This window comes from Montipora foliosa, unplaced genomic scaffold, assembly GCF_036669935.1.
Source record: "Montipora foliosa isolate CH-2021 unplaced genomic scaffold, ASM3666993v2 scaffold_390, whole genome shotgun sequence".
In the NCBI taxonomy this organism is placed as follows: domain Eukaryota; kingdom Metazoa; phylum Cnidaria; class Anthozoa; order Scleractinia; family Acroporidae; genus Montipora; species Montipora foliosa.
In genome coordinates, this window is record NW_027179690.1 from 122,501 (window position 1) to 143,581 (window position 21,081).

The window sequence follows — 21,081 nt, forward strand, 5'->3', positions numbered from 1 at the left end:
TGTTAACCCTTTCACTGCCGAGGGCTTCCCCATTGACGAGTAAAATCGTCTGGCGTTAGACAGAGTAAAATCTACAAGTGTCAATTTGCATTTTTGGCGGTGAAAGGGTTAACTGGGGACATAGTTTTTGAGCGAATCCCGATGTTGTTAACCCTTTCACTGCCGAGGGCTTCCCCATTGACGAGTAAAATCGTCTGGCGTTAGACAGAGTAAAATCTACAAGTGTCAATTTGCATTTTTGGCGGTGAAAGGGTTAACTGGGGACATAGTTTTTGAGCGAATCCCGATGTTGTTAACCCTTTCACTGCCGAGGGCTTCCCCATTGACGAGTAAAATCGTCTGGCGTTAGACAGAGTAAAATCTACTGGCGTTAGACAGAGTAAAATCTACAAGTGTCAATTTGCATTTTTGGCGGTGAAAGGGTTAACTGGGGACATAGTTTTTGAGCGAATCCCGATGTTGTTAACCCTTTCACTGCCGAGGGCTTCCCCATTGACGAGTAAAATCGTCTGGCGTTAGACAGAGTAAAATCTACAAGTGTCAATTTGCATTTTTGGCGGTGAAAGGGTTAACTGGGGACATAGTTTTTGAGCGAATTCCGATGTTGTTAACCCTTTCACTGCCGAGGGCTTCCCCATTGACGAGTAAAATCGTCTGGCGTTAGACAGAGTAAAATCTACAAGTGTCAATTTGCATTTTTGGCGGTGAAAGGGTTAACTGGGGACATAGTTTTTGAGCGAATCCCGATGTTGTTAACCCTTTCACTGCCGAGGGCTTCCCCATTGACGAGTAAAATCGTCTGGCGTTAGACAGAGTAAAATCTACAAGTGTCAATTTGCATTTTTGGCGGTGAAAGGGTTAACTGGGGACATAGTTTTTGAGCGAATCCCGATGTTGTTAACCCTTTCACTGCCGAGGGCTTCCCCATTGACGAGTAAAATCGTCTGGCGTTAGACAGAGTAAAATCTACTGGCGTTAGACAGAGTAAAATCTACAAGTGTCAATTTGCATTTTTGGCGGTGAAAGGGTTAACTGGGGACATAGTTTTTGAGCGAATCCCGATGTTGTTAACCCTTTCACTGCCGAGGGCTTCCCCATTGACGAGTAAAATCGTCTGGCGTTAGACAGAGTAAAATCTACAAGTGTCAATTTGCATTTTTGGCGGTGAAAGGGTTAACTGGGGACATAGTTTTTGAGCGAATCCCGATGTTGTTAACCCTTTCACTGCCGAGGGCTTCCCCATTGACGAGTAAAATCGTCTGGCGTTAGACAGAGTAAAATCTACAAGTGTCAATTTGCATTTTTGGCGGTGAAAGGGTTAACTGGGGACATAGTTTTTGAGCGAATCCCGATGTTGTTAACCCTTTCACTGCCGAGGGCTTCCCCATTGACGAGTAAAATCGTCTGGCGTTAGACAGAGTAAAATCGTCTGGCGTTAGACAGAGTAAAATCTACAAGTGTCAATTTGCATTTTTGGCGGTGAAAGGGTTAACTGGGGACATAGTTTTTGAGCGAATCCCGATGTTGTTAACCCTTTCACTGCCGAGGGCTTCCCCATTGACGAGTAAAATCGTCTGGCGTTAGACAGAGTAAAATCTACAAGTGTCAATTTGCATTTTTGGCGGTGAAAGGGTTAACTGGGGACATAGTTTTTGAGCGAATCCCGATGTTGTTAACCCTTTCACTGCCGAGGGCTTCCCCATTGACGAGTAAAATCGTCTGGCGTTAGACAGAGTAAAATCTACAAGTGTCAATTTGCATTTTTGGCGGTGAAAGGGTTAACTGGGGACATAGTTTTTGAGCGAATCCCGATGTTGTTAACCCTTTCACTGCCGAGGGCTTCCCCATTGACGAGTAAAATCGTCTGGCGTTAGACAGAGTAAAATCTACAAGTGTCAATTTGCATTTTTGGCGGTGAAAGGGTTAACTGGGGACATAGTTTTTGAGCGAATCCCGATGTTGTTAACCCTTTCACTGCCGAGGGCTTCCCCATTGACGAGTAAAATCGTCTGGCGTTAGACAGAGTAAAATCTACTGGCGTTAGACAGAGTAAAATCTACAAGTGTCAATTTGCATTTTTGGCGGTGAAAGGGTTAACTGGGGACATAGTTTTTGAGCGAATCCCGATGTTGTTAACCCTTTCACTGCCGAGGGCTTCCCCATTGACGAGTAAAATCGTCTGGCGTTAGACAGAGTAAAATCTACAAGTGTCAATTTGCATTTTTGGCGATGAAAGGGTTAACTGGGGACATAGTTTTTGAGCGAATTCCGATGTTGTTAACCCTTTCACTGCCGAGGGCTTCCCCATTGACGAGTAAAATCGTCTGGCGTTAGACAGAGTAAAATCTACAAGTGTCAATTTGCATTTTTGGCGGTGAAAGGGTTAACTGGGGACATAGTTTTTGAGCGAATTCCGATGTTGTTAACCCTTTCACTGCCGAGGGCTTCCCCATTGACGAGTAAAATCGTCTGGCGTTAGACAGAGTAAAATCTACAAGTGTCAATTTGCATTTTTGGCGGTGAAAGGGTTAACTGGGGACATAGTTTTTGAGCGAATCCCGATGTTGTTAACCCTTTCACTGCCGAGGGCTTCCCCATTGACGAGTAAAATCGTCTGGCGTTAGACAGAGTAAAATCTACAAGTGTCAATTTGCATTTTTGGCGGTGAAAGGGTTAACTGGGGACATAGTTTTTGAGCGAATCCCGATGTTGTTAACCCTTTCACTGCCGAGGGCTTCCCCATTGACGAGTAAAATCGTCTGGCGTTAGACAGAGTAAAATCTACTGGCGTTAGACAGAGTAAAATCTACAAGTGTCAATTTGCATTTTTGGCGGTGAAAGGGTTAACTGGGGACATAGTTTTTGAGCGAATCCCGATGTTGTTAACCCTTTCACTGCCGAGGGCTTCCCCATTGACGAGTAAAATCGTCTGGCGTTAGACAGAGTAAAATCTACAAGTGTCAATTTGCATTTTTGGCGGTGAAAGGGTTAACTGGGGACATAGTTTTTGAGCGAATCCCGATGTTGTTAACCCTTTCACTGCCGAGGGCTTCCCCATTGACGAGTAAAATCGTCTGGCGTTAGACAGAGTAAAATCTACTGGCGTTAGACAGAGTAAAATCTACAAGTGTCAATTTGCATTTTTGGCGGTGAAAGGGTTAACTGGGGACATAGTTTTTGAGCGAATCCCGATGTTGTTAACCCTTTCACTGCCGAGGGCTTCCCCATTGACGAGTAAAATCGTCTGGCGTTAGACAGAGTAAAATCTACAAGTGTCAATTTGCATTTTTGGCGGTGAAAGGGTTAACTGGGGACATAGTTTTTGAGCGAATCCCGATGTTGTTAACCCTTTCACTGCCGAAGGCTTCCCCATTGACGAGTAAAATCGTCTGGCGTTAGACAGAGTAAAATCTACAAGTGTCAATTTGCATTTTTGGCGGTGAAAGGGTTAACTGGGGACATAGTTTTTGAGCGAATCCCGATGTTGTTAACCCTTTCACTGCCGAGGGCTTCCCCATTGACGAGTAAAATCGTCTGGCGTTAGACAGAGTAAAATCTACTGGCGTTAGACAGAGTAAAATCTACAAGTGTCAATTTGCATTTTTGGCGGTGAAAGGGTTAACTGGGGACATAGTTTTTGAGCGAATCCCGATGTTGTTAACCCTTTCACTGCCGAGGGCTTCCCCATTGACGAGTAAAATCGTCTGGCGTTAGACAGAGTAAAATCTACTGGCGTTAGACAGAGTAAAATCTACAAGTGTCAATTTGCATTTTTGGCGGTGAAAGGGTTAACTGGGGACATAGTTTTTGAGCGAATCCCGATGTTGTTAACCCTTTCACTGCCGAGGGCTTCCCCATTGACGAGTAAAATCGTCTGGCGTTAGACAGAGTAAAATCTACTGGCGTTAGACAGAGTAAAATCTACAAGTGTCAATTTGCATTTTTGGCGGTGAAAGGGTTAACTGGGGACATAGTTTTTGAGCGAATCCCGATGTTGTTAACCCTTTCACTGCCGAGGGCTTCCCCATTGACGAGTAAAATCGTCTGGCGTTAGACAGAGTAAAATCTACAAGTGTCAATTTGCATTTTTGGCGGTGAAAGGGTTAACTGGGGACATAGTTTTTGAGCGAATCCCGATGTTGTTAACCCTTTCACTGCCGAGGGCTTCCCCATTGACGAGTAAAATCGTCTGGCGTTAGACAGAGTAAAATCTACAAGTGTCAATTTGCATTTTTGGCGGTGAAAGGGTTAACTGGGGACATAGTTTTTGAGCGAATCCCGATGTTGTTAACCCTTTCACTGCCGAGGGCTTCCCCATTGACGAGTAAAATCGTCTGGCGTTAGACAGAGTAAAATCTACAAGTGTCAATTTGCATTTTTGGCGGTGAAAGGGTTAACTGGGGACATAGTTTTTGAGCGAATCCCGATGTTGTTAACCCTTTCACTGCCGAGGGCTTCCCCATTGACGAGTAAAATCGTCTGGCGTTAGACAGAGTAAAATCTACAAGTGTCAATTTGCATTTTTGGCGGTGAAAGGGTTAACTGGGGACATAGTTTTTGAGCGAATCCCGATGTTGTTAACCCTTTCACTGCCGAGGGCTTCCCCATTGACGAGTAAAATCGTCTGGCGTTAGACAGAGTAAAATCTACAAGTGTCAATTTGCATTTTTGGCGGTGAAAGGGTTAACTGGGGACATAGTTTTTGAGCGAATCCCGATGTTGTTAACCCTTTCACTGCCGAGGGCTTCCCCATTGACGAGTAAAATCGTCTGGCGTTAGACAGAGTAAAATCTACAAGTGTCAATTTGCATTTTTGGCGGTGAAAGGGTTAACTGGGGACATAGTTTTTGAGCGAATCCCGATGTTGTTAACCCTTTCACTGCCGAGGGCTTCCCCATTGACGAGTAAAATCGTCTGGCGTTAGACAGAGTAAAATCTACAAGTGTCAATTTGCATTTTTGGCGGTGAAAGGGTTAACTGGGGACATAGTTTTTGAGCGAATCCCGATGTTGTTAACCCTTTCACTGCCGAGGGCTTCCCCATTGACGAGTAAAATCGTCTGGCGTTAGACAGAGTAAAATCTACAAGTGTCAATTTGCATTTTTGGCGGTGAAAGGGTTAACTGGGGACATAGTTTTTGAGCGAATCCCGATGTTGTTAACCCTTTCACTGCCGAGGGCTTCCCCATTGACGAGTAAAATCGTCTGGCGTTAGACAGAGTAAAATCTACAAGTGTCAATTTGCATTTTTGGCGGTGAAAGGGTTAACTGGGGACATAGTTTTTGAGCGAATCCCGATGTTGTTAACCCTTTCACTGCCGAGGGCTTCCCCATTGACGAGTAAAATCGTCTGGCGTTAGACAGAGTAAAATCTACAAGTGTCAATTTGCATTTTTGGCGGTGAAAGGGTTAACTGGGGACATAGTTTTTGAGCGAATCCCGATGTTGTTAACCCTTTCACTGCCGAGGGCTTCCCCATTGACGAGTAAAATCGTCTGGCGTTAGACAGAGTAAAATCTACAAGTGTCAATTTGCATTTTTGGCGGTGAAAGGGTTAACTGGGGACATAGTTTTTGAGCGAATCCCGATGTTGTTAACCCTTTCACTGCCGAGGGCTTCCCCATTGACGAGTAAAATCGTCTGGCGTTAGACAGAGTAAAATCTACAAGTGTCAATTTGCATTTTTGGCGGTGAAAGGGTTAACTGGGGACATAGTTTTTGAGCGAATCCCGATGTTGTTAACCCTTTCACTGCCGAGGGCTTCCCCATTGACGAGTAAAATCGTCTGGCGTTAGACAGAGTAAAATCTACAAGTGTCAATTTGCATTTTTGGCGGTGAAAGGGTTAACTGGGGACATAGTTTTTGAGCGAATCCCGATGTTGTTAACCCTTTCACTGCCGAGGGCTTCCCCATTGACGAGTAAAATCGTCTGGCGTTAGACAGAGTAAAATCTACTGGCGTTAGACAGAGTAAAATCTACAAGTGTCAATTTGCATTTTTGGCGGTGAAAGGGTTAACTGGGGACATAGTTTTTGAGCGAATCCCGATGTTGTTAACCCTTTCACTGCCGAGGGCTTCCCCATTGACGAGTAAAATCGTCTGGCGTTAGACAGAGTAAAATCTACAAGTGTCAATTTGCATTTTTGGCGGTGAAAGGGTTAACTGGGGACATAGTTTTTGAGCGAATCCCGATGTTGTTAACCCTTTCACTGCCGAGGGCTTCCCCATTGACGAGTAAAATCGTCTGGCGTTAGACAGAGTAAAATCTACAAGTGTCAATTTGCATTTTTGGCGGTGAAAGGGTTAACTGGGGACATAGTTTTTGAGCGAATCCCGATGTTGTTAACCCTTTCACTGCCGAGGGCTTCCCCATTGACGAGTAAAATCGTCTGGCGTTAGACAGAGTAAAATCTACAAGTGTCAATTTGCATTTTTGGCGGTGAAAGGGTTAACTGGGGACATAGTTTTTGAGCGAATCCCGATGTTGTTAACCCTTTCACTGCCGAGGGCTTCCCCATTGACGAGTAAAATCGTCTGGCGTTAGACAGAGTAAAATCTACAAGTGTCAATTTGCATTTTTGGCGGTGAAAGGGTTAACTGGGGACATAGTTTTTGAGCGAATCCCGATGTTGTTAACCCTTTCACTGCCGAGGGCTTCCCCATTGACGAGTAAAATCGTCTGGCGTTAGACAGAGTAAAATCTACAAGTGTCAATTTGCATTTTTGGCGGTGAAAGGGTTAACTGGGGACATAGTTTTTGAGCGAATCCCGATGTTGTTAACCCTTTCACTGCCGAGGGCTTCCCCATTGACGAGTAAAATCGTCTGGCGTTAGACAGAGTAAAATCTACAAGTGTCAATTTGCATTTTTGGCGGTGAAAGGGTTAACTGGGGACATAGTTTTTGAGCGAATCCCGATGTTGTTAACCCTTTCACTGCCGAGGGCTTCCCCATTGACGAGTAAAATCGTCTGGCGTTAGACAGAGTAAAATCTACAAGTGTCAATTTGCATTTTTGGCGGTGAAAGGGTTAACTGGGGACATAGTTTTTGAGCGAATCCCGATGTTGTTAACCCTTTCACTGCCGAGGGCTTCCCCATTGACGAGTAAAATCGTCTGGCGTTAGACAGAGTAAAATCTACAAGTGTCAATTTGCATTTTTGGCGGTGAAAGGGTTAACTGGGGACATAGTTTTTGAGCGAATCCCGATGTTGTTAACCCTTTCACTGCCGAGGGCTTCCCCATTGACGAGTAAAATCGTCTGGCGTTAGACAGAGTAAAATCTACAAGTGTCAATTTGCATTTTTGGCGGTGAAAGGGTTAACTGGGGACATAGTTTTTGAGCGAATCCCGATGTTGTTAACCCTTTCACTGCCGAGGGCTTCCCCATTGACGAGTAAAATCGTCTGGCGTTAGACAGAGTAAAATCTACAAGTGTCAATTTGCATTTTTGGCGGTGAAAGGGTTAACTGGGGACATAGTTTTTGAGCGAATCCCGATGTTGTTAACCCTTTCACTGCCGAGGGCTTCCCCATTGACGAGTAAAATCGTCTGGCGTTAGACAGAGTAAAATCTACAAGTGTCAATTTGCATTTTTGGCGGTGAAAGGGTTAACTGGGGACATAGTTTTTGAGCGAATCCCGATGTTGTTAACCCTTTCACTGCCGAGGGCTTCCCCATTGACGAGTAAAATCGTCTGGCGTTAGACAGAGTAAAATCTACAAGTGTCAATTTGCATTTTTGGCGGTGAAAGGGTTAACTGGGGACATAGTTTTTGAGCGAATCCCGATGTTGTTAACCCTTTCACTGCCGAGGGCTTCCCCATTGACGAGTAAAATCGTCTGGCGTTAGACAGAGTAAAATCTACAAGTGTCAATTTGCATTTTTGGCGGTGAAAGGGTTAACTGGGGACATAGTTTTTGAGCGAATCCCGATGTTGTTAACCCTTTCACTGCCGAGGGCTTCCCCATTGACGAGTAAAATCTACTGGCGTTAGACAGAGTAAAATCTACAAGTGTCAATTTGCATTTTTGGCGGTGAAAGGGTTAACTGGGGACATAGTTTTTGAGCGAATCCCGATGTTGTTAACCCTTTCACTGCCGAGGGCTTCCCCATTGACGAGTAAAATCGTCTGGCGTTAGACAGAGTAAAATCTACAAGTGTCAATTTGCATTTTTGGCGGTGAAAGGGTTAACTGGGGACATAGTTTTTGAGCGAATCCCGATGTTGTTAACCCTTTCACTGCCGAGGGCTTCCCCATTGACGAGTAAAATCGTCTGGCGTTAGACAGAGTAAAATCTACTGGCGTTAGACAGAGTAAAATCTACAAGTGTCAATTTGCATTTTTGGCGGTGAAAGGGTTAACTGGGGACATAGTTTTTGAGCGAATCCCGATGTTGTTAACCCTTTCACTGCCGAGGGCTTCCCCATTGACGAGTAAAATCGTCTGGCGTTAGACAGAGTAAAATCTACAAGTGTCAATTTGCATTTTTGGCGGTGAAAGGGTTAACTGGGGACATAGTTTTTGAGCGAATCCCGATGTTGTTAACCCTTTCACTGCCGAGGGCTTCCCCATTGACGAGTAAAATCGTCTGGCGTTAGACAGAGTAAAATCTACAAGTGTCAATTTGCATTTTTGGCGGTGAAAGGGTTAACTGGGGACATAGTTTTTGAGCGAATCCCGATGTTGTTAACCCTTTCACTGCCGAGGGCTTCCCTATTGACGAGTAAAATCGTCTGGCGTTAGACAGAGTAAAATCTACAAGTGTCAATTTGCATTTTTGGCGGTGAAAGGGTTAACTGGGGACATAGTTTTTGAGCGAATCCCGATGTTGTTAACCCTTTCACTGCCGAGGGCTTCCCCATTGACGAGTAAAATCGTCTGGCGTTAGACAGAGTAAAATCTACTGGCGTTAGACAGAGTAAAATCTACAAGTGTCAATTTGCATTTTTGGCGGTGAAAGGGTTAACTGGGGACATAGTTTTTGAGCGAATCCCGATGTTGTTAACCCTTTCACTGCCGAGGGCTTCCCCATTGACGAGTAAAATCGTCTGGCGTTAGACAGAGTAAAATCTACAAGTGTCAATTTGCATTTTTGGCGGTGAAAGGGTTAACTGGGGACATAGTTTTTGAGCGAATCCCGATGTTGTTAACCCTTTCACTGCCGAGGGCTTCCCCATTGACGAGTAAAATCGTCTGGCGTTAGACAGAGTAAAATCTACAAGTGTCAATTTGCATTTTTGGCGGTGAAAGGGTTAACTGGGGACATAGTTTTTGAGCGAATCCCGATGTTGTTAACCCTTTCACTGCCGAGGGCTTCCCCATTGACGAGTAAAATCGTCTGGCGTTAGACAGAGTAAAATCTACAAGTGTCAATTTGCATTTTTGGCGGTGAAAGGGTTAACTGGGGACATAGTTTTTGAGCGAATCCCGATGTTGTTAACCCTTTCACTGCCGAGGGCTTCCCCATTGACGAGTAAAATCGTCTGGCGTTAGACAGAGTAAAATCTACAAGTGTCAATTTGCATTTTTGGCGGTGAAAGGGTTAACTGGGGACATAGTTTTTGAGCGAATCCCGATGTTGTTAACCCTTTCACTGCCGAGGGCTTCCCCATTGACGAGTAAAATCGTCTGGCGTTAGACAGAGTAAAATCTACAAGTGTCAATTTGCATTTTTGGCGGTGAAAGGGTTAACTGGGGACATAGTTTTTGAGCGAATCTCGATGTTGTTAACCCTTTCACTGCCGAGGGCTTCCCCATTGACGAGTAAAATCGTCTGGCGTTAGACAGAGTAAAATCTACTGGCGTTAGACAGAGTAAAATCTACAAGTGTCAATTTGCATTTTTGGCGGTGAAAGGGTTAAAGAAGTCTTCAGTTTTACATTATGTAAAGATTATAAAATTTGAGTCCTTACGTAAATGGCACACTTTCTCATTTTGATTACAATTTCTTGCATTACGAATCGATTCTTCACACCATGAGATATAAAATTTGACAGTCTTTCGCTCATTTTATAAGAACAACAGATCATTGTTCTTTCCCGCGGCAAGCCTCGTCTTTTCTCCAGCGGCAAATTTCCCGCGGCAAAGTGCACCTCGGTTTTACCGAGGGAAAAGAATTTGCATACCTCGGTGCCGCGCGTCCACTACCTGCGGCAAAGACGAGGTATTGCCTCGTCCCTAGGGGTCAATACTTCTAGGCGGTACTGCAGGTACTGCAATTATGGTACTTAATTGTTTCCAGGAAGAAACAAGTGAAAGAGCACATTGTAAGCAAATTTGCTCACCCTGATTTCATCATTCATATTATATTGCAGACCGTGACTCAAATTTTATTTGCACACTTACATTTTATTTATTTATTTATTTATTTACTTAATTTATACACGGTAAAAAATTCATCAGGTACAATTCCAAAAAAGAGATTTGTAAAATCCTAAAATCTTAAAATCTAAAATCCTAATCCTATTATTACATTAATTTACAAAATAAGCTACCTACAGACCTGATTTCCATGAATGCCGTGTATTTAAAAATTTTGATAGAGAAGGCGTTTAAATTGATCAATGGAACTAGATTCCCTAATGTTACGATGTAAGCTGTTCCAAAGAGTTGCGCCGCTGTAACTAGAACTATTTTTCATGTAGTTTGTTCTCGGAAACGGAACAACAAGTTTATTTGCCGAATCCCTCAGAGCATAGTTTGATACATTACGCGTTACAAATTTAGACGTGAGATATTCGGGAACCAGACCATTTAAAGACTTAAACCATTAAAGCTTTCTGAATTTGACGTTGAGAATTTAAGTCTTTCCAGCTGAGTTTGTCAAACAAGGAATTAACATCAGCGTCATGGCTCGATGAAGTTATCACTCGTGCAGCACGGTTCTGTAGTTTTTGTAGCTTGTTAGATAATGTTTTACCACAATTACCCCAGACTAGGCTGCAGTAATCAAAATGGGGTTGAACTAGTGAGTTGTATATACTGAGTAAAGTTGATTGAGGCACAAATGGCTTAACTCGTTTAATGGCTCCAATTGCGGAAGCAATCTTTTTACACAGTTTATCAACGTGGAGATACCATGTTAGATTTTCGTCAGCATATATTCCAAGTGATTTCACTGAGGAAACTTTTTCAATTGGAACATTATCAATGGAGAGTTCAAGAGTATCAGTTAGAGTGCTTAATCTTTGCCTGGATCCGATCAACATAAATTCAGTCTTCGTAGCGTTCAAAGTAAGTTTGTTAGACACAAGCCATTTGCTTAGCTTTTCAAGGTCATGAGATATACTAGACTGAATCAGATGTAAATCAGAGCCAGCATAAGTAATATGTGTATCATCAGCATACATTCTAGGAACGCTGAACGATAGACAGTTAGGCAAATCATTAATATAAATTAGAAATAAAAGAGGGCCAAGGATCGTTCCCTGTGGCACACCGCATTTAAGAGTGGTAAAATCAGAGAGACAACCGTTAACGGAGCACCGTTGTGTGCGATTCGTCAAATATGATTTAAACCAATCAAGCGATTTCCCTTGAATTCCGTACTGATTCATTTTAGTTAATAGTATCTCATGATCAACAGTGTCGAAGGCCTTTTTTAAGTCGAGGAACACTACGGCATTTACGTAGCCACGATCGATATTAAACGCCCAACTGTCAGTGGCTTCAAGAAGAGCACTAACAGTAGAGTGCAAAGACCGGAAACCGGATTGTTGTTTAGAGATGATTCCCTCGTTACTTAAGAAGTTGTATAACTGATCGTACACAATCCTCTCAAACACTTTGGCGACAACTGAAATGACAGAGATAGGTCGGTAGTTGTTCAAATCAAGTGACTCGCCCTGTTTGAACAACGGAATCACTCTGGCACACTTCCAATCGTCAGGAAATATGCCAGACATCAAAGATTTATTAAACAGGTCACATAACGGACCTGAAATAATATCAGCACACTCACGAATTAACTTAGCAGAGATATTGTCTAACCCAGTAGATTTAGTTTTCGACAATCGATTTAGATGAGTAAAAACAATACTACTAGTAGTTGGACGAAAAGAGAATTTGTTGAAGTTTTCAGGAAAATTGTTTAAATAAGTAGACACTTCGTCCGAAGTAGAAGGTATTTCGCGGGCTAGTCTGGGCCCAATAGTTGAAAAATGTTCGTTAAAGGTATTGGAAATCTCGTTAGAATTACAGATAGATATATCATTTACTTTGACTTCCTTTACCAGCTGGTTGTTCTGACGACGGGACATGAGGTGATTAATAGTTTTCCAAGTCCTTCGAGAGTTTCCTTCGGATTGAATAAGACTATTATGATAATAGGATGCCTTAGTGGTTTTTACATTATCGTTGATTTTATTTCGTAATTTTCTGTAATTAGCCCAGTCATGAGGATTCTTTGTTTTTATCGCCTTCTTTTTAGCAGCATCACGACAGCGCATATCATTCTTCAAGACTGAATTAATCCAGGGTGAGTTATTCAATTTAGCACGTCTAGTTCGAATTGGAGCATGAGAATTGACAACGCGCAAAAATTTTGTTTTCCAGTTAGACCAAACCAAATTTGGATCTTCAGATTCATCGAAAGACCAGTCTTGTTGAGAGATTTCATTTCGAAAATTATCTCGATTAAAATTTCTAAAATTTCTATAAGAGATGTAAGAGTGTCCTTTAGATGATAAATCAGAAGAAAGTTTACGATAAACATAGACGAGGCTATGATCGCTGATGCCAATATGGGAGACACCGGAACAGCTTACCTTATCTGCATGATTAGTAAAAATCAAATCGATTAATGTAGATGAGGATTCAGTAACACGAGTTGGTTCATTTATTAATTGATTGAGCCCATATAAATCCGAAATCTCGAGTAAATGACGAGTGTTTGCATCAGGTGTAGAAGAGGCCAAATTACAGTTTAAGTCACCCAACAAATAGTATTCAAGGTCAAGAGAATCAACCTTGTCGATAAATGACTCATAACTTGAAAATAAATCGGTAGGAGAACAGGGAGGTCTGTACCATGTCGCTATCAGAAAAGGCCTAGAGTTCGGTTTACGAATTTCAATGATTAAATTTTCGAGATTAATTACATTTAGATCTGAGCGCACTACATAAGAATTAGAAGACTTAATATAAAAACCTACTCCTCCACCATTTCTACTTCTGTCACGACGGATAAATTCGTAGCCAGGTATATGGAGCTCGGAACTTTTTATGGATTCATCAAGTTTTGTTTCGTTGATTGCCAGAATATCAACAGAAAACTCAGAAAGAAGGACTCTAAGTTCGTCAATATGTTTGACGAGACTGTTAATGTTCAAACAGGCCATTTTAAAACCACGCTTTGCTGGTAAAAAACTGCAAATTTTGCTCCTTGAAGTCTTCATTTTTACCATTACGACATTTAGTTTCATTGACAAATTCGCTGTTTAAAAGCCTTAGGGCAGTCATTAAACTTTTATTCTCGTCTTGAATAGATCTTGCTTCACGCTTTAAAGAGTCGTAACAATCTTCCACGTCGCGAAGTCTCAGTTTTAGGGCGTTGTTTTCTTCTTGAAGCTTAGTCAGTTCGCAATTTGAAGACAGATTGGGCTGTATCTGTCGCGACGAATTAGCTTTCATCTCTTTCACTTCTTTCTGTAAATCTAACAGAAGGGGCAGGCATGGGCAGTTCTCGGGGTAACTGATTTCATCTCGTACGGTACACAGTGGCGGAATATCAGTTTGGTCAGATACCGCACTCGTTTTCTGGCTAGTACTTTGTAAAGATGACTTCAATCGGGAAACCAGAATTTGCTTGTTTCCCTTTTTTGATAGCTTCCTTTTACCAAGCTCGTCTTTCAGTGCTGAGATGGTTAGATTCTCAATTTCTTTCTCAGTTAGAGGAACTATCTCGTCCTTGAACACGGAGGTACAAGACTTTGTGTTGCCGCCATTCCTGCCATGACTGTTGACAGGCAACGAAGATAATCCTGGTCTAGTATCTTGTTTATCATGAGTAAAATACTCCCTCGTTGGTGGTCTCCAGATATCCGGCAACGAAACAGATCTTTGTAAAATGCCTGGGGCAAAATTTGCTTTGATAGTCGGAGCTTCAAATGCTTCAAACAATGAAATAATAACACACACACACAGTCATTCTTTTCTGCATCCAGTTTTAATGAGACATGTAAATTTCATGATAGCAGTAAATTTCACTGCCCACATGCCTACATGTATATTCTTATTCATGCTAGGCTAGTATAAAAAGTCTGAAAAAGACAGTTGCAGTGTCAACATCTACATCTCCATGATGATCTCCATCTATATATTCCAGCACTCAGCAAAGTCCCTTTTTGACTTTATGGCTGTTTCTGCTTAGGTGGCCTAATACACCACACTGGCCTTTTCAGAGACATCACCACCAAGCTGGGCACTTCTGCTGGAGAGAACAGGACAGCCACAACACCAGGTACTTCATCCCCTACTTTTCTCGAATAGTGTGTGGGTGAACTGATGAACACACAAGATATTTTTGTGAGACGAGGCCTACCGTTTATGGTCGCTGTCCAAGAAGACTTGAAAGTCTCACCATTAGGTGATGAAATTACAAAGGCAGGACTTTCTCCTCAGTTATTTTAAGATCCTGAGTTTTGATCCGGCCGGGGTTTGAACTCGCAACCTCACCCTTGACAGCCCGACGCTCAACCAACTGAACCACCCGTGCACAGTCAACAAAACAAGAAAACAAGATTGGAAAGCATCCCATTCTACGACGTTATATCTGGGACCTCAATCTTAATTTGGATACAGTCCGCAACTATTTGAGAACTGTCTTTCCCTGTTTGTGTTGAAAGTGCTTCAGAATTTCAAATTTTTGACGATTTGCTGAGTCCCTTCTTCTCTCCTCCCTTCCTTCACCCATTGACTCCTGTGGGTTCCCCATTGATGAGTAAAATCGTCTGGTATTAGACAGAGTAAAATACTAAGTATGGCTGGTTTAGGCCAGTTTAGAGGTGAAAGGGTTAAGCCCCCCTCATGACCAGCCCAACTGCAACAGAAGGGGCTGCTAGCAGTTAAGCTCCCTGAATCTCCCTGCTTTCATTAAGCATAAATTAAAGCAATTCAAACAAAAGTGAGGAACAAAGCTACTCGCCTTTCAGTTGTATAGATGTAACTCACACCAACAAGTTCACAGAATCCAATAAACAACAATGGTAAGGTAGCACAATAGTTGTCAAACATCTGCAGCCAGTATTGTCCAGAATGCTGCGTGAAGATTAGTCCAAGGAAGTAACAGAAAGCACAGATCATGGCTGCAAATGGAAAATCAGCACGAAATCAACATTTGAACACAATCATCTTTAGAAATGAAAACCCACATTACAATGGCCCTAGCTGTTAAAGACTGGGGGATGGGGGCCCCCGGGTTCTAAGTGTCTCCAATATAAACTTGAGACTCTTTCATATTGCATTTTTTAGGAATCAGCACATTGCAGTGTAGGTAGGCATCAAAAATGTTGAGACACTCTTATCCTTTAGGGTCTATTTCAGGCTTGAAGTGAAAATGACCCCCTCCCCCTCACCCCTGGGATAATGTTGTGTTATTTTCTGTTTCCTATGAGGCTTGTCAACAGTGGTACAACATTGATTGGGGGGGGGGGGGGGGAAAGAGGGAGGGGTATCCCGGTAAAGTACTTTTTGGACTATTTTTCTTTGAAAACAGTGAAAGTGTTGTTGTTGGCAAACTGTCTCAACTAAATTTTGTCGCCGCGTGTAGGTACTGGTACAGTGTACCCATTAAGTAAGGACAATAACCTAAATTAAAAAGACTAACTATATACCGTACACTACAATGTATCTTCAACAAAATTTGATACATTAATACAAGGATAGAGGAATGTAAAATGTTACAAACAATAATTGATTAGTAAAAAGCATTTTTACAGAAAACTACGATGCATATAATTTATTTAAACAAGATTTTGGATTATTGATTCCGAAATCAAGGGTCATCGTCACGCATACATGTATAATACAATAAATTTTATTATAATAATTATCTCCTGGGGAACTTTGCTCAAAATAACAAATCAGAGAAAGTCAGAGGGGAACTTAAAGGTCATCCCACATTACTGCCACATACAAAGCTGATATACATGTACAAGATCACATATCACGTGACAGGAGAGAATTTTCAAAAACTCTTACTTAGCGGCTTTGAGTTGTTTGCATAAACAAGCATACTTTAACTTGAGACTAAATCAGGTCAAACTCTGAATCTCCAGGAATTTGAAATGAATACTAAGGACTTAAAGACATCTGTAAAATTAATAGGAAATGACCATTTTTCATTATCACAGTTCTACTACTAACAGTAGGTCTCAGCTTTAATATTGCACAGTCATAAGAATATTACTTTTATCTTGTCAATACTTTTTCCTTTCTTCGTACACTGTATTTAAAATCTTTTTGACTATCAATGTAGCAATAGGATTTTTACTTATTTTGTTCTTGATATTAATTATTATTTTTACGTTTGTTACATACATGTCACGCATGCGCAGTTGAATAAAGGGTCCAGACCTCGTGGTCTGTTTTTGAGGTTAATCAACGTGGCGTCAAGTGTGGTTGTTTACCTAGTCGCGAACTAGCGTTCAACTCTCTACTTCGGAATACAACAACGTTGATCTGTTTCTAATAATGCATAATGAGGTCCACAAGTTCCAGTCTGTGACTGTGGTTTGTTGAAACGCATTAAAAAAACATTATTTTAAAAATGATACATACCAGTCATGATCTCTTTCCTAAAAGGTACAATCTTTAGGTCATAGAAGGGGGTGATAACCCCCTCCAGCGTCCCAAACATGCTGCCCAGACCAAGAGTCAACAACATGCAGAAAAACAGCACAGACCAGATAGGCGAAGCTGGCATCTTCACAATAGCCTCAGTGAATGCAATAAATGTCAGACCAGGACCTGAGGCAGACTAAAAAACAAACGGATAGCAAATGCAAAATACTAATTAATGTCATGCATGTGATGGTGAGCTAATCAAACATATACAAAAATAACAATATTTTTAAATTCACTTGCAGGGGCACCCAACAACCCATTTTTTCAAAATTCATTAAAAAAACTGTGTATCATGGCCATAAAATTAACTAAAAATTAGCCTTTGCAGAGCAATTTCTCTACCTGCTGGGAATTTTTAAACTGTTCTGTACTCCAGGTAGAAACAGACCTAAAATTCTGTTTGCCTGCAGGGCCGGGCGGAAGTTTCCTGGCTAGTAAGCAAAATAACAACATCTAAATGCTTTGTACGCCAAAATGGGTGTGGCAATAGGCCTCAGATTTACTCTTCAGTGAGGGAATGGCTGAGGCAGAGGGTACTACATTAACTACCAATAGCCCTCAGAAGAAAAGCATTTCTCCCAGGAGAGGTGGGATCGTAAGCTGATTGAACACAATTTGCCAGCACAACAAAAATCTTTTTCCCAACAACTAACCCATTTCAAAATACATGTACATGTACTTCTTTTCCTAGCCAACAGATACACGTCTGCCCGAAATTTATGTTCCATGAATCGGGCAGCATTTGCTTGGAAGTTCAAATTTGAAAAATGATTTTTTCAAAATACTTCTAAATTATCTATGATTATGATTATTATTATTATTATTATTATTATTGTGTCCCAAATCACAGCAATATCAGGCTGGAAGTTCTGGCACAAGCTGCAACAAGCAGCCTCAGCAATCCAAAACTTGTCTCAGGATCCGGACTGAGCCCAATCGCACGATCTTCTGCATTGTGTGGGTCTGAAGCCCAACATGGATATCCTCTAGGTATTATTATTATTATTATTATTATTATTATTATTATTATTATTATTATTAGTATTCCATGGAGTCGGGTACTCCATGTTTTGTCCTCAACCACATGCTCCTGTGTTAAATAATGGGGTGTTTCAGTTAAGAGATAAAGAGAACTTTCAATTCAGTAGTCACAATAACAATTATAATAAGCCATTATAATGCCACTTTATTCCTTGATCATGCATGTAGGCATTAATGGAAGGGAGATAGCAACGATATTAAGAATTATGATAATTATTATAACCCATTGACCCCTGGGAGTGAGACTTAACAGATTTTCCTCTGTCTGACGCCAGACGATTGTACTCCTCAACTGGCGAGCATCCTAGGGTTGAGGTGGCAATGATGAAGTAACTTAACAACAATAATTTTGTGAATAATAAGATGGGGCCTAAATAACTACATATTAAATGTTTGGTAAACAGAAAATGCATTTTTTTGCCTGCCAATAATATCAAAAAAGTTCTCAAACAAAAAAAACCCTCATATTTAGTGAACTAAACATCACTGTACACTGTAGTCCAGAAAGTTTCCAGTTTGCAGGACAATGATTATATTTACCTTTGATAGCCAGTATTCCAAATCTTTACAATGAAGTGCAACCAAGTCAGTGCCATTTGTGTCATTTTTGTGGCCCCACATATCTTGACAATCTGCCAATGCATGAGTGGCCTTGAATATTAAAAACAAAAAAACACACAAAACAAGTGAACCAAGCTGCAATATTATTGAACCGGAAAGAGAAAAATTTACATTCACTTAATGAGAACAAAATTAATATTAGTAACTAAAGATATTCTATTGTTTGGTCATCAAAGTGCAAGAGAAACCGGCGCTTGAGGTCAAGCAGGCTCTGCGATAGAACTTATGGCCAGCTAAATGGTTCAATATAAAATTACATGCATATTCGGATCAGTCGTATACAGTACATGTACCTGAGGCCTGTTTTAAAGGTCGCATTTTACATGTGCCGAATCTAAAGCAAATGAGAAAAATATATTGTTTTTGCTCATTTGCATTAGATTCAACACATGTAAAATGCGATGTTTAAAACGGGCCTAAGAGATACCATAAACTTTCTTAGAACACAGAGGAAGCTGAGAAGATCTCTCATCTTCTTAAGACCACCAAATATTCTTTGTACTTTCATTTATTTATTTATTAAGTGCTTTCCAGAAGCTTTCCAGGAACTGTGTCAAGTAAATCCTTGAAAGGAAGTAGTCAAAACAAACCTTAAAGCCAAGAATGCTGAATATGACGATACTGGCAAAGACAGATGTCCCGCAGTTAATCAGGGGGACCATGATGGCATCACGGTGACAGTTATTATACACAGGGTTGTAACTTGACATGGCAATAAGTCCTCCAAAGGCAACACTTAATGAAAAGAAAATCTGAGTGGCTGCTTCCAACCAGACTTGGGGATTTGCCAGCTTGGAAAACTGCAAAACACCGATTGTTAGCAAATATAGGAATTCAATCATATTATAGTTATCACAGTGTGGATACCTTAAAGAGAGAGTAATAATGTCAGAACACCCACAGGGTCCAGAGGAGATATGTTTGTCGTTAGAACATCAAAACCCGCCGAAAACATCTGAAATAATGGGTTATTTTGATCGCGTAGACGATCGCGTTACAGTTTCGTTACACATTCTGTATACCGCAAACAAAGAGACTGGGGGCTCGCAAGATCGGCTTACAGTATAAAATACGGAAAGGGAGGAAACTAATTTGGGGCCGATTTTCGAATCCCTGAAACTCAAATGGAATTGAATTAAATTGCCTGATTTTACTAACGTGATCTAGAATTGTTATGTATTTGCCAAATACTGTGGGAAAACGGCATAAGAAAGCGTTCAAATTCATTTTCGGCGACCGAAATTTACGGCTTCGAGAGAGAGCTTTCGTTTGATGTGCACCGCAACATATGGTGACGGAAATGACGCGGTAAAGTAAATGTGCGCAAGATCTGAAGTAATTTTAAGATGCCCCAAGTTCGAAAACACCAACGGTTTCTTTTGCACTTTCGACTGTTGACGTGTACAACAAATGTCCAGTCTTTAAAGATCTTTACTTCAGTTAAAACTCGGCTGCCTTCGCATAGATCTTGTGACTGGACTTTTATCCATTCAAAGAAATCGTCGCTAGAGCTAGATAAAAGCCAATCGAATTCTTTTGTGAAAGCTGGCAAGTCTTCCCATTTAACACGGTCTTCTTCCAATCTTGAGGTTTTTGAAAGTAGGTACTGCCATACTCGGCCACCGTTAACTCTTCACTGGACTCTACTCGCCCGTGGAAAGGCCTCCTTTAAAATAATCCCCAGTTCTTTGACTTGCAATGGAAAATTTTCCTTTTCGGAGCTGTTATTTACATAGTCGTCGAGTATTTCTTGCATGGAGATAAAGTTTTGTTCGTCTCTTCGATAATTCATTGAAAGCCTGCAGGTAAAATAGTCAAGTTCGATCAGGGAAAAATCAAACACGGTAATTTGTGGCTCACGTTCGAAAGCCAACTGGTCTGATATCTTACCATTTAGAAACCAACACGTGTTTTTTTCTGTTCGATACTTTGGATCTCCTCTCGTCCGGCTGCTTTTCGCGCAACGGAACGGGTCTTTTCAAGGGAGAAGCCGCCATTATTTTAAAACTCCCTCTACAGCTGATGTTTTGATTCTCGAACGGTCTGTTGCTTTTGCGTTTCCGGTGCCAATTCACTTCCGTCACCAAGTGCTGCGGTTCACATCGAACGAAGTCACGTGGTACAAGTTTCCTCCCTTTCCGTATTTTATACTGTAAGCCGATCTTGCGAGCCCCCAGTCTCTTCGTTTGCGGTATACAGAATGTGTAACGAAACTGTAACGCGATCGTCTACGCGATCAAAATAACCCATTATTTCAGATGTTTTCGGCGGGTTTTGATGTTCTAACGACAAACATATCTCCTCTGGACCCTGTGGAACACCCTCAGAGTTTACATCAAATTCTCAACAATACATTTAGGGCCAGCTAGGTCATAAATATTATTCATTTTATCCAATCCTTATACATTTAGGCCCTTACATTGCCAAAAAAGTGTCACAAAGGCCATCCAGCCTCAGAGTTTACATGTACATCAATGGTCAAAACTCCAAAATAATTCTCCAAAACAATGTGCAAGTGTTTGGAAAGTGAAAGAAATTAACTAGTTGTTCATGATGAATCATGTTAATCAAGTTT

At 41.3% G+C, this 21,081-nt stretch overlaps 1 protein-coding gene across 7 annotated transcripts in view; it reads right to left on the reverse strand.

The window, feature by feature from the left end:
• LOC137987771 (sodium-dependent neutral amino acid transporter B(0)AT3-like) overlaps positions 1-21,081 on the reverse strand; it is a 63,888-nt gene that overhangs the window by 6,284 nt on the left and 36,523 nt on the right. For 5 of the 7 annotated variants that reach the window (XM_068833846.1, XM_068833844.1, XM_068833845.1 and 2 more), the window contains 4 exons: positions 19,097-19,306; positions 18,426-18,536; positions 16,779-16,977; positions 15,145-15,304 (listed from right to left, as the gene is read on the reverse strand). In XM_068833846.1, the coding sequence (XP_068689947.1) occupies positions 15,145-15,304; positions 16,779-16,977; positions 18,426-18,536; positions 19,097-19,306 (680 nt within the window). Of the gene's footprint in view, positions 1-14,147; positions 14,502-15,144; positions 15,305-16,778; positions 16,978-18,425; positions 18,537-19,096; positions 19,307-21,081 lie in introns of those variants that run through there. The other 2 variants (XM_068833849.1, XM_068833850.1) reach the window with 1 other exon arrangement.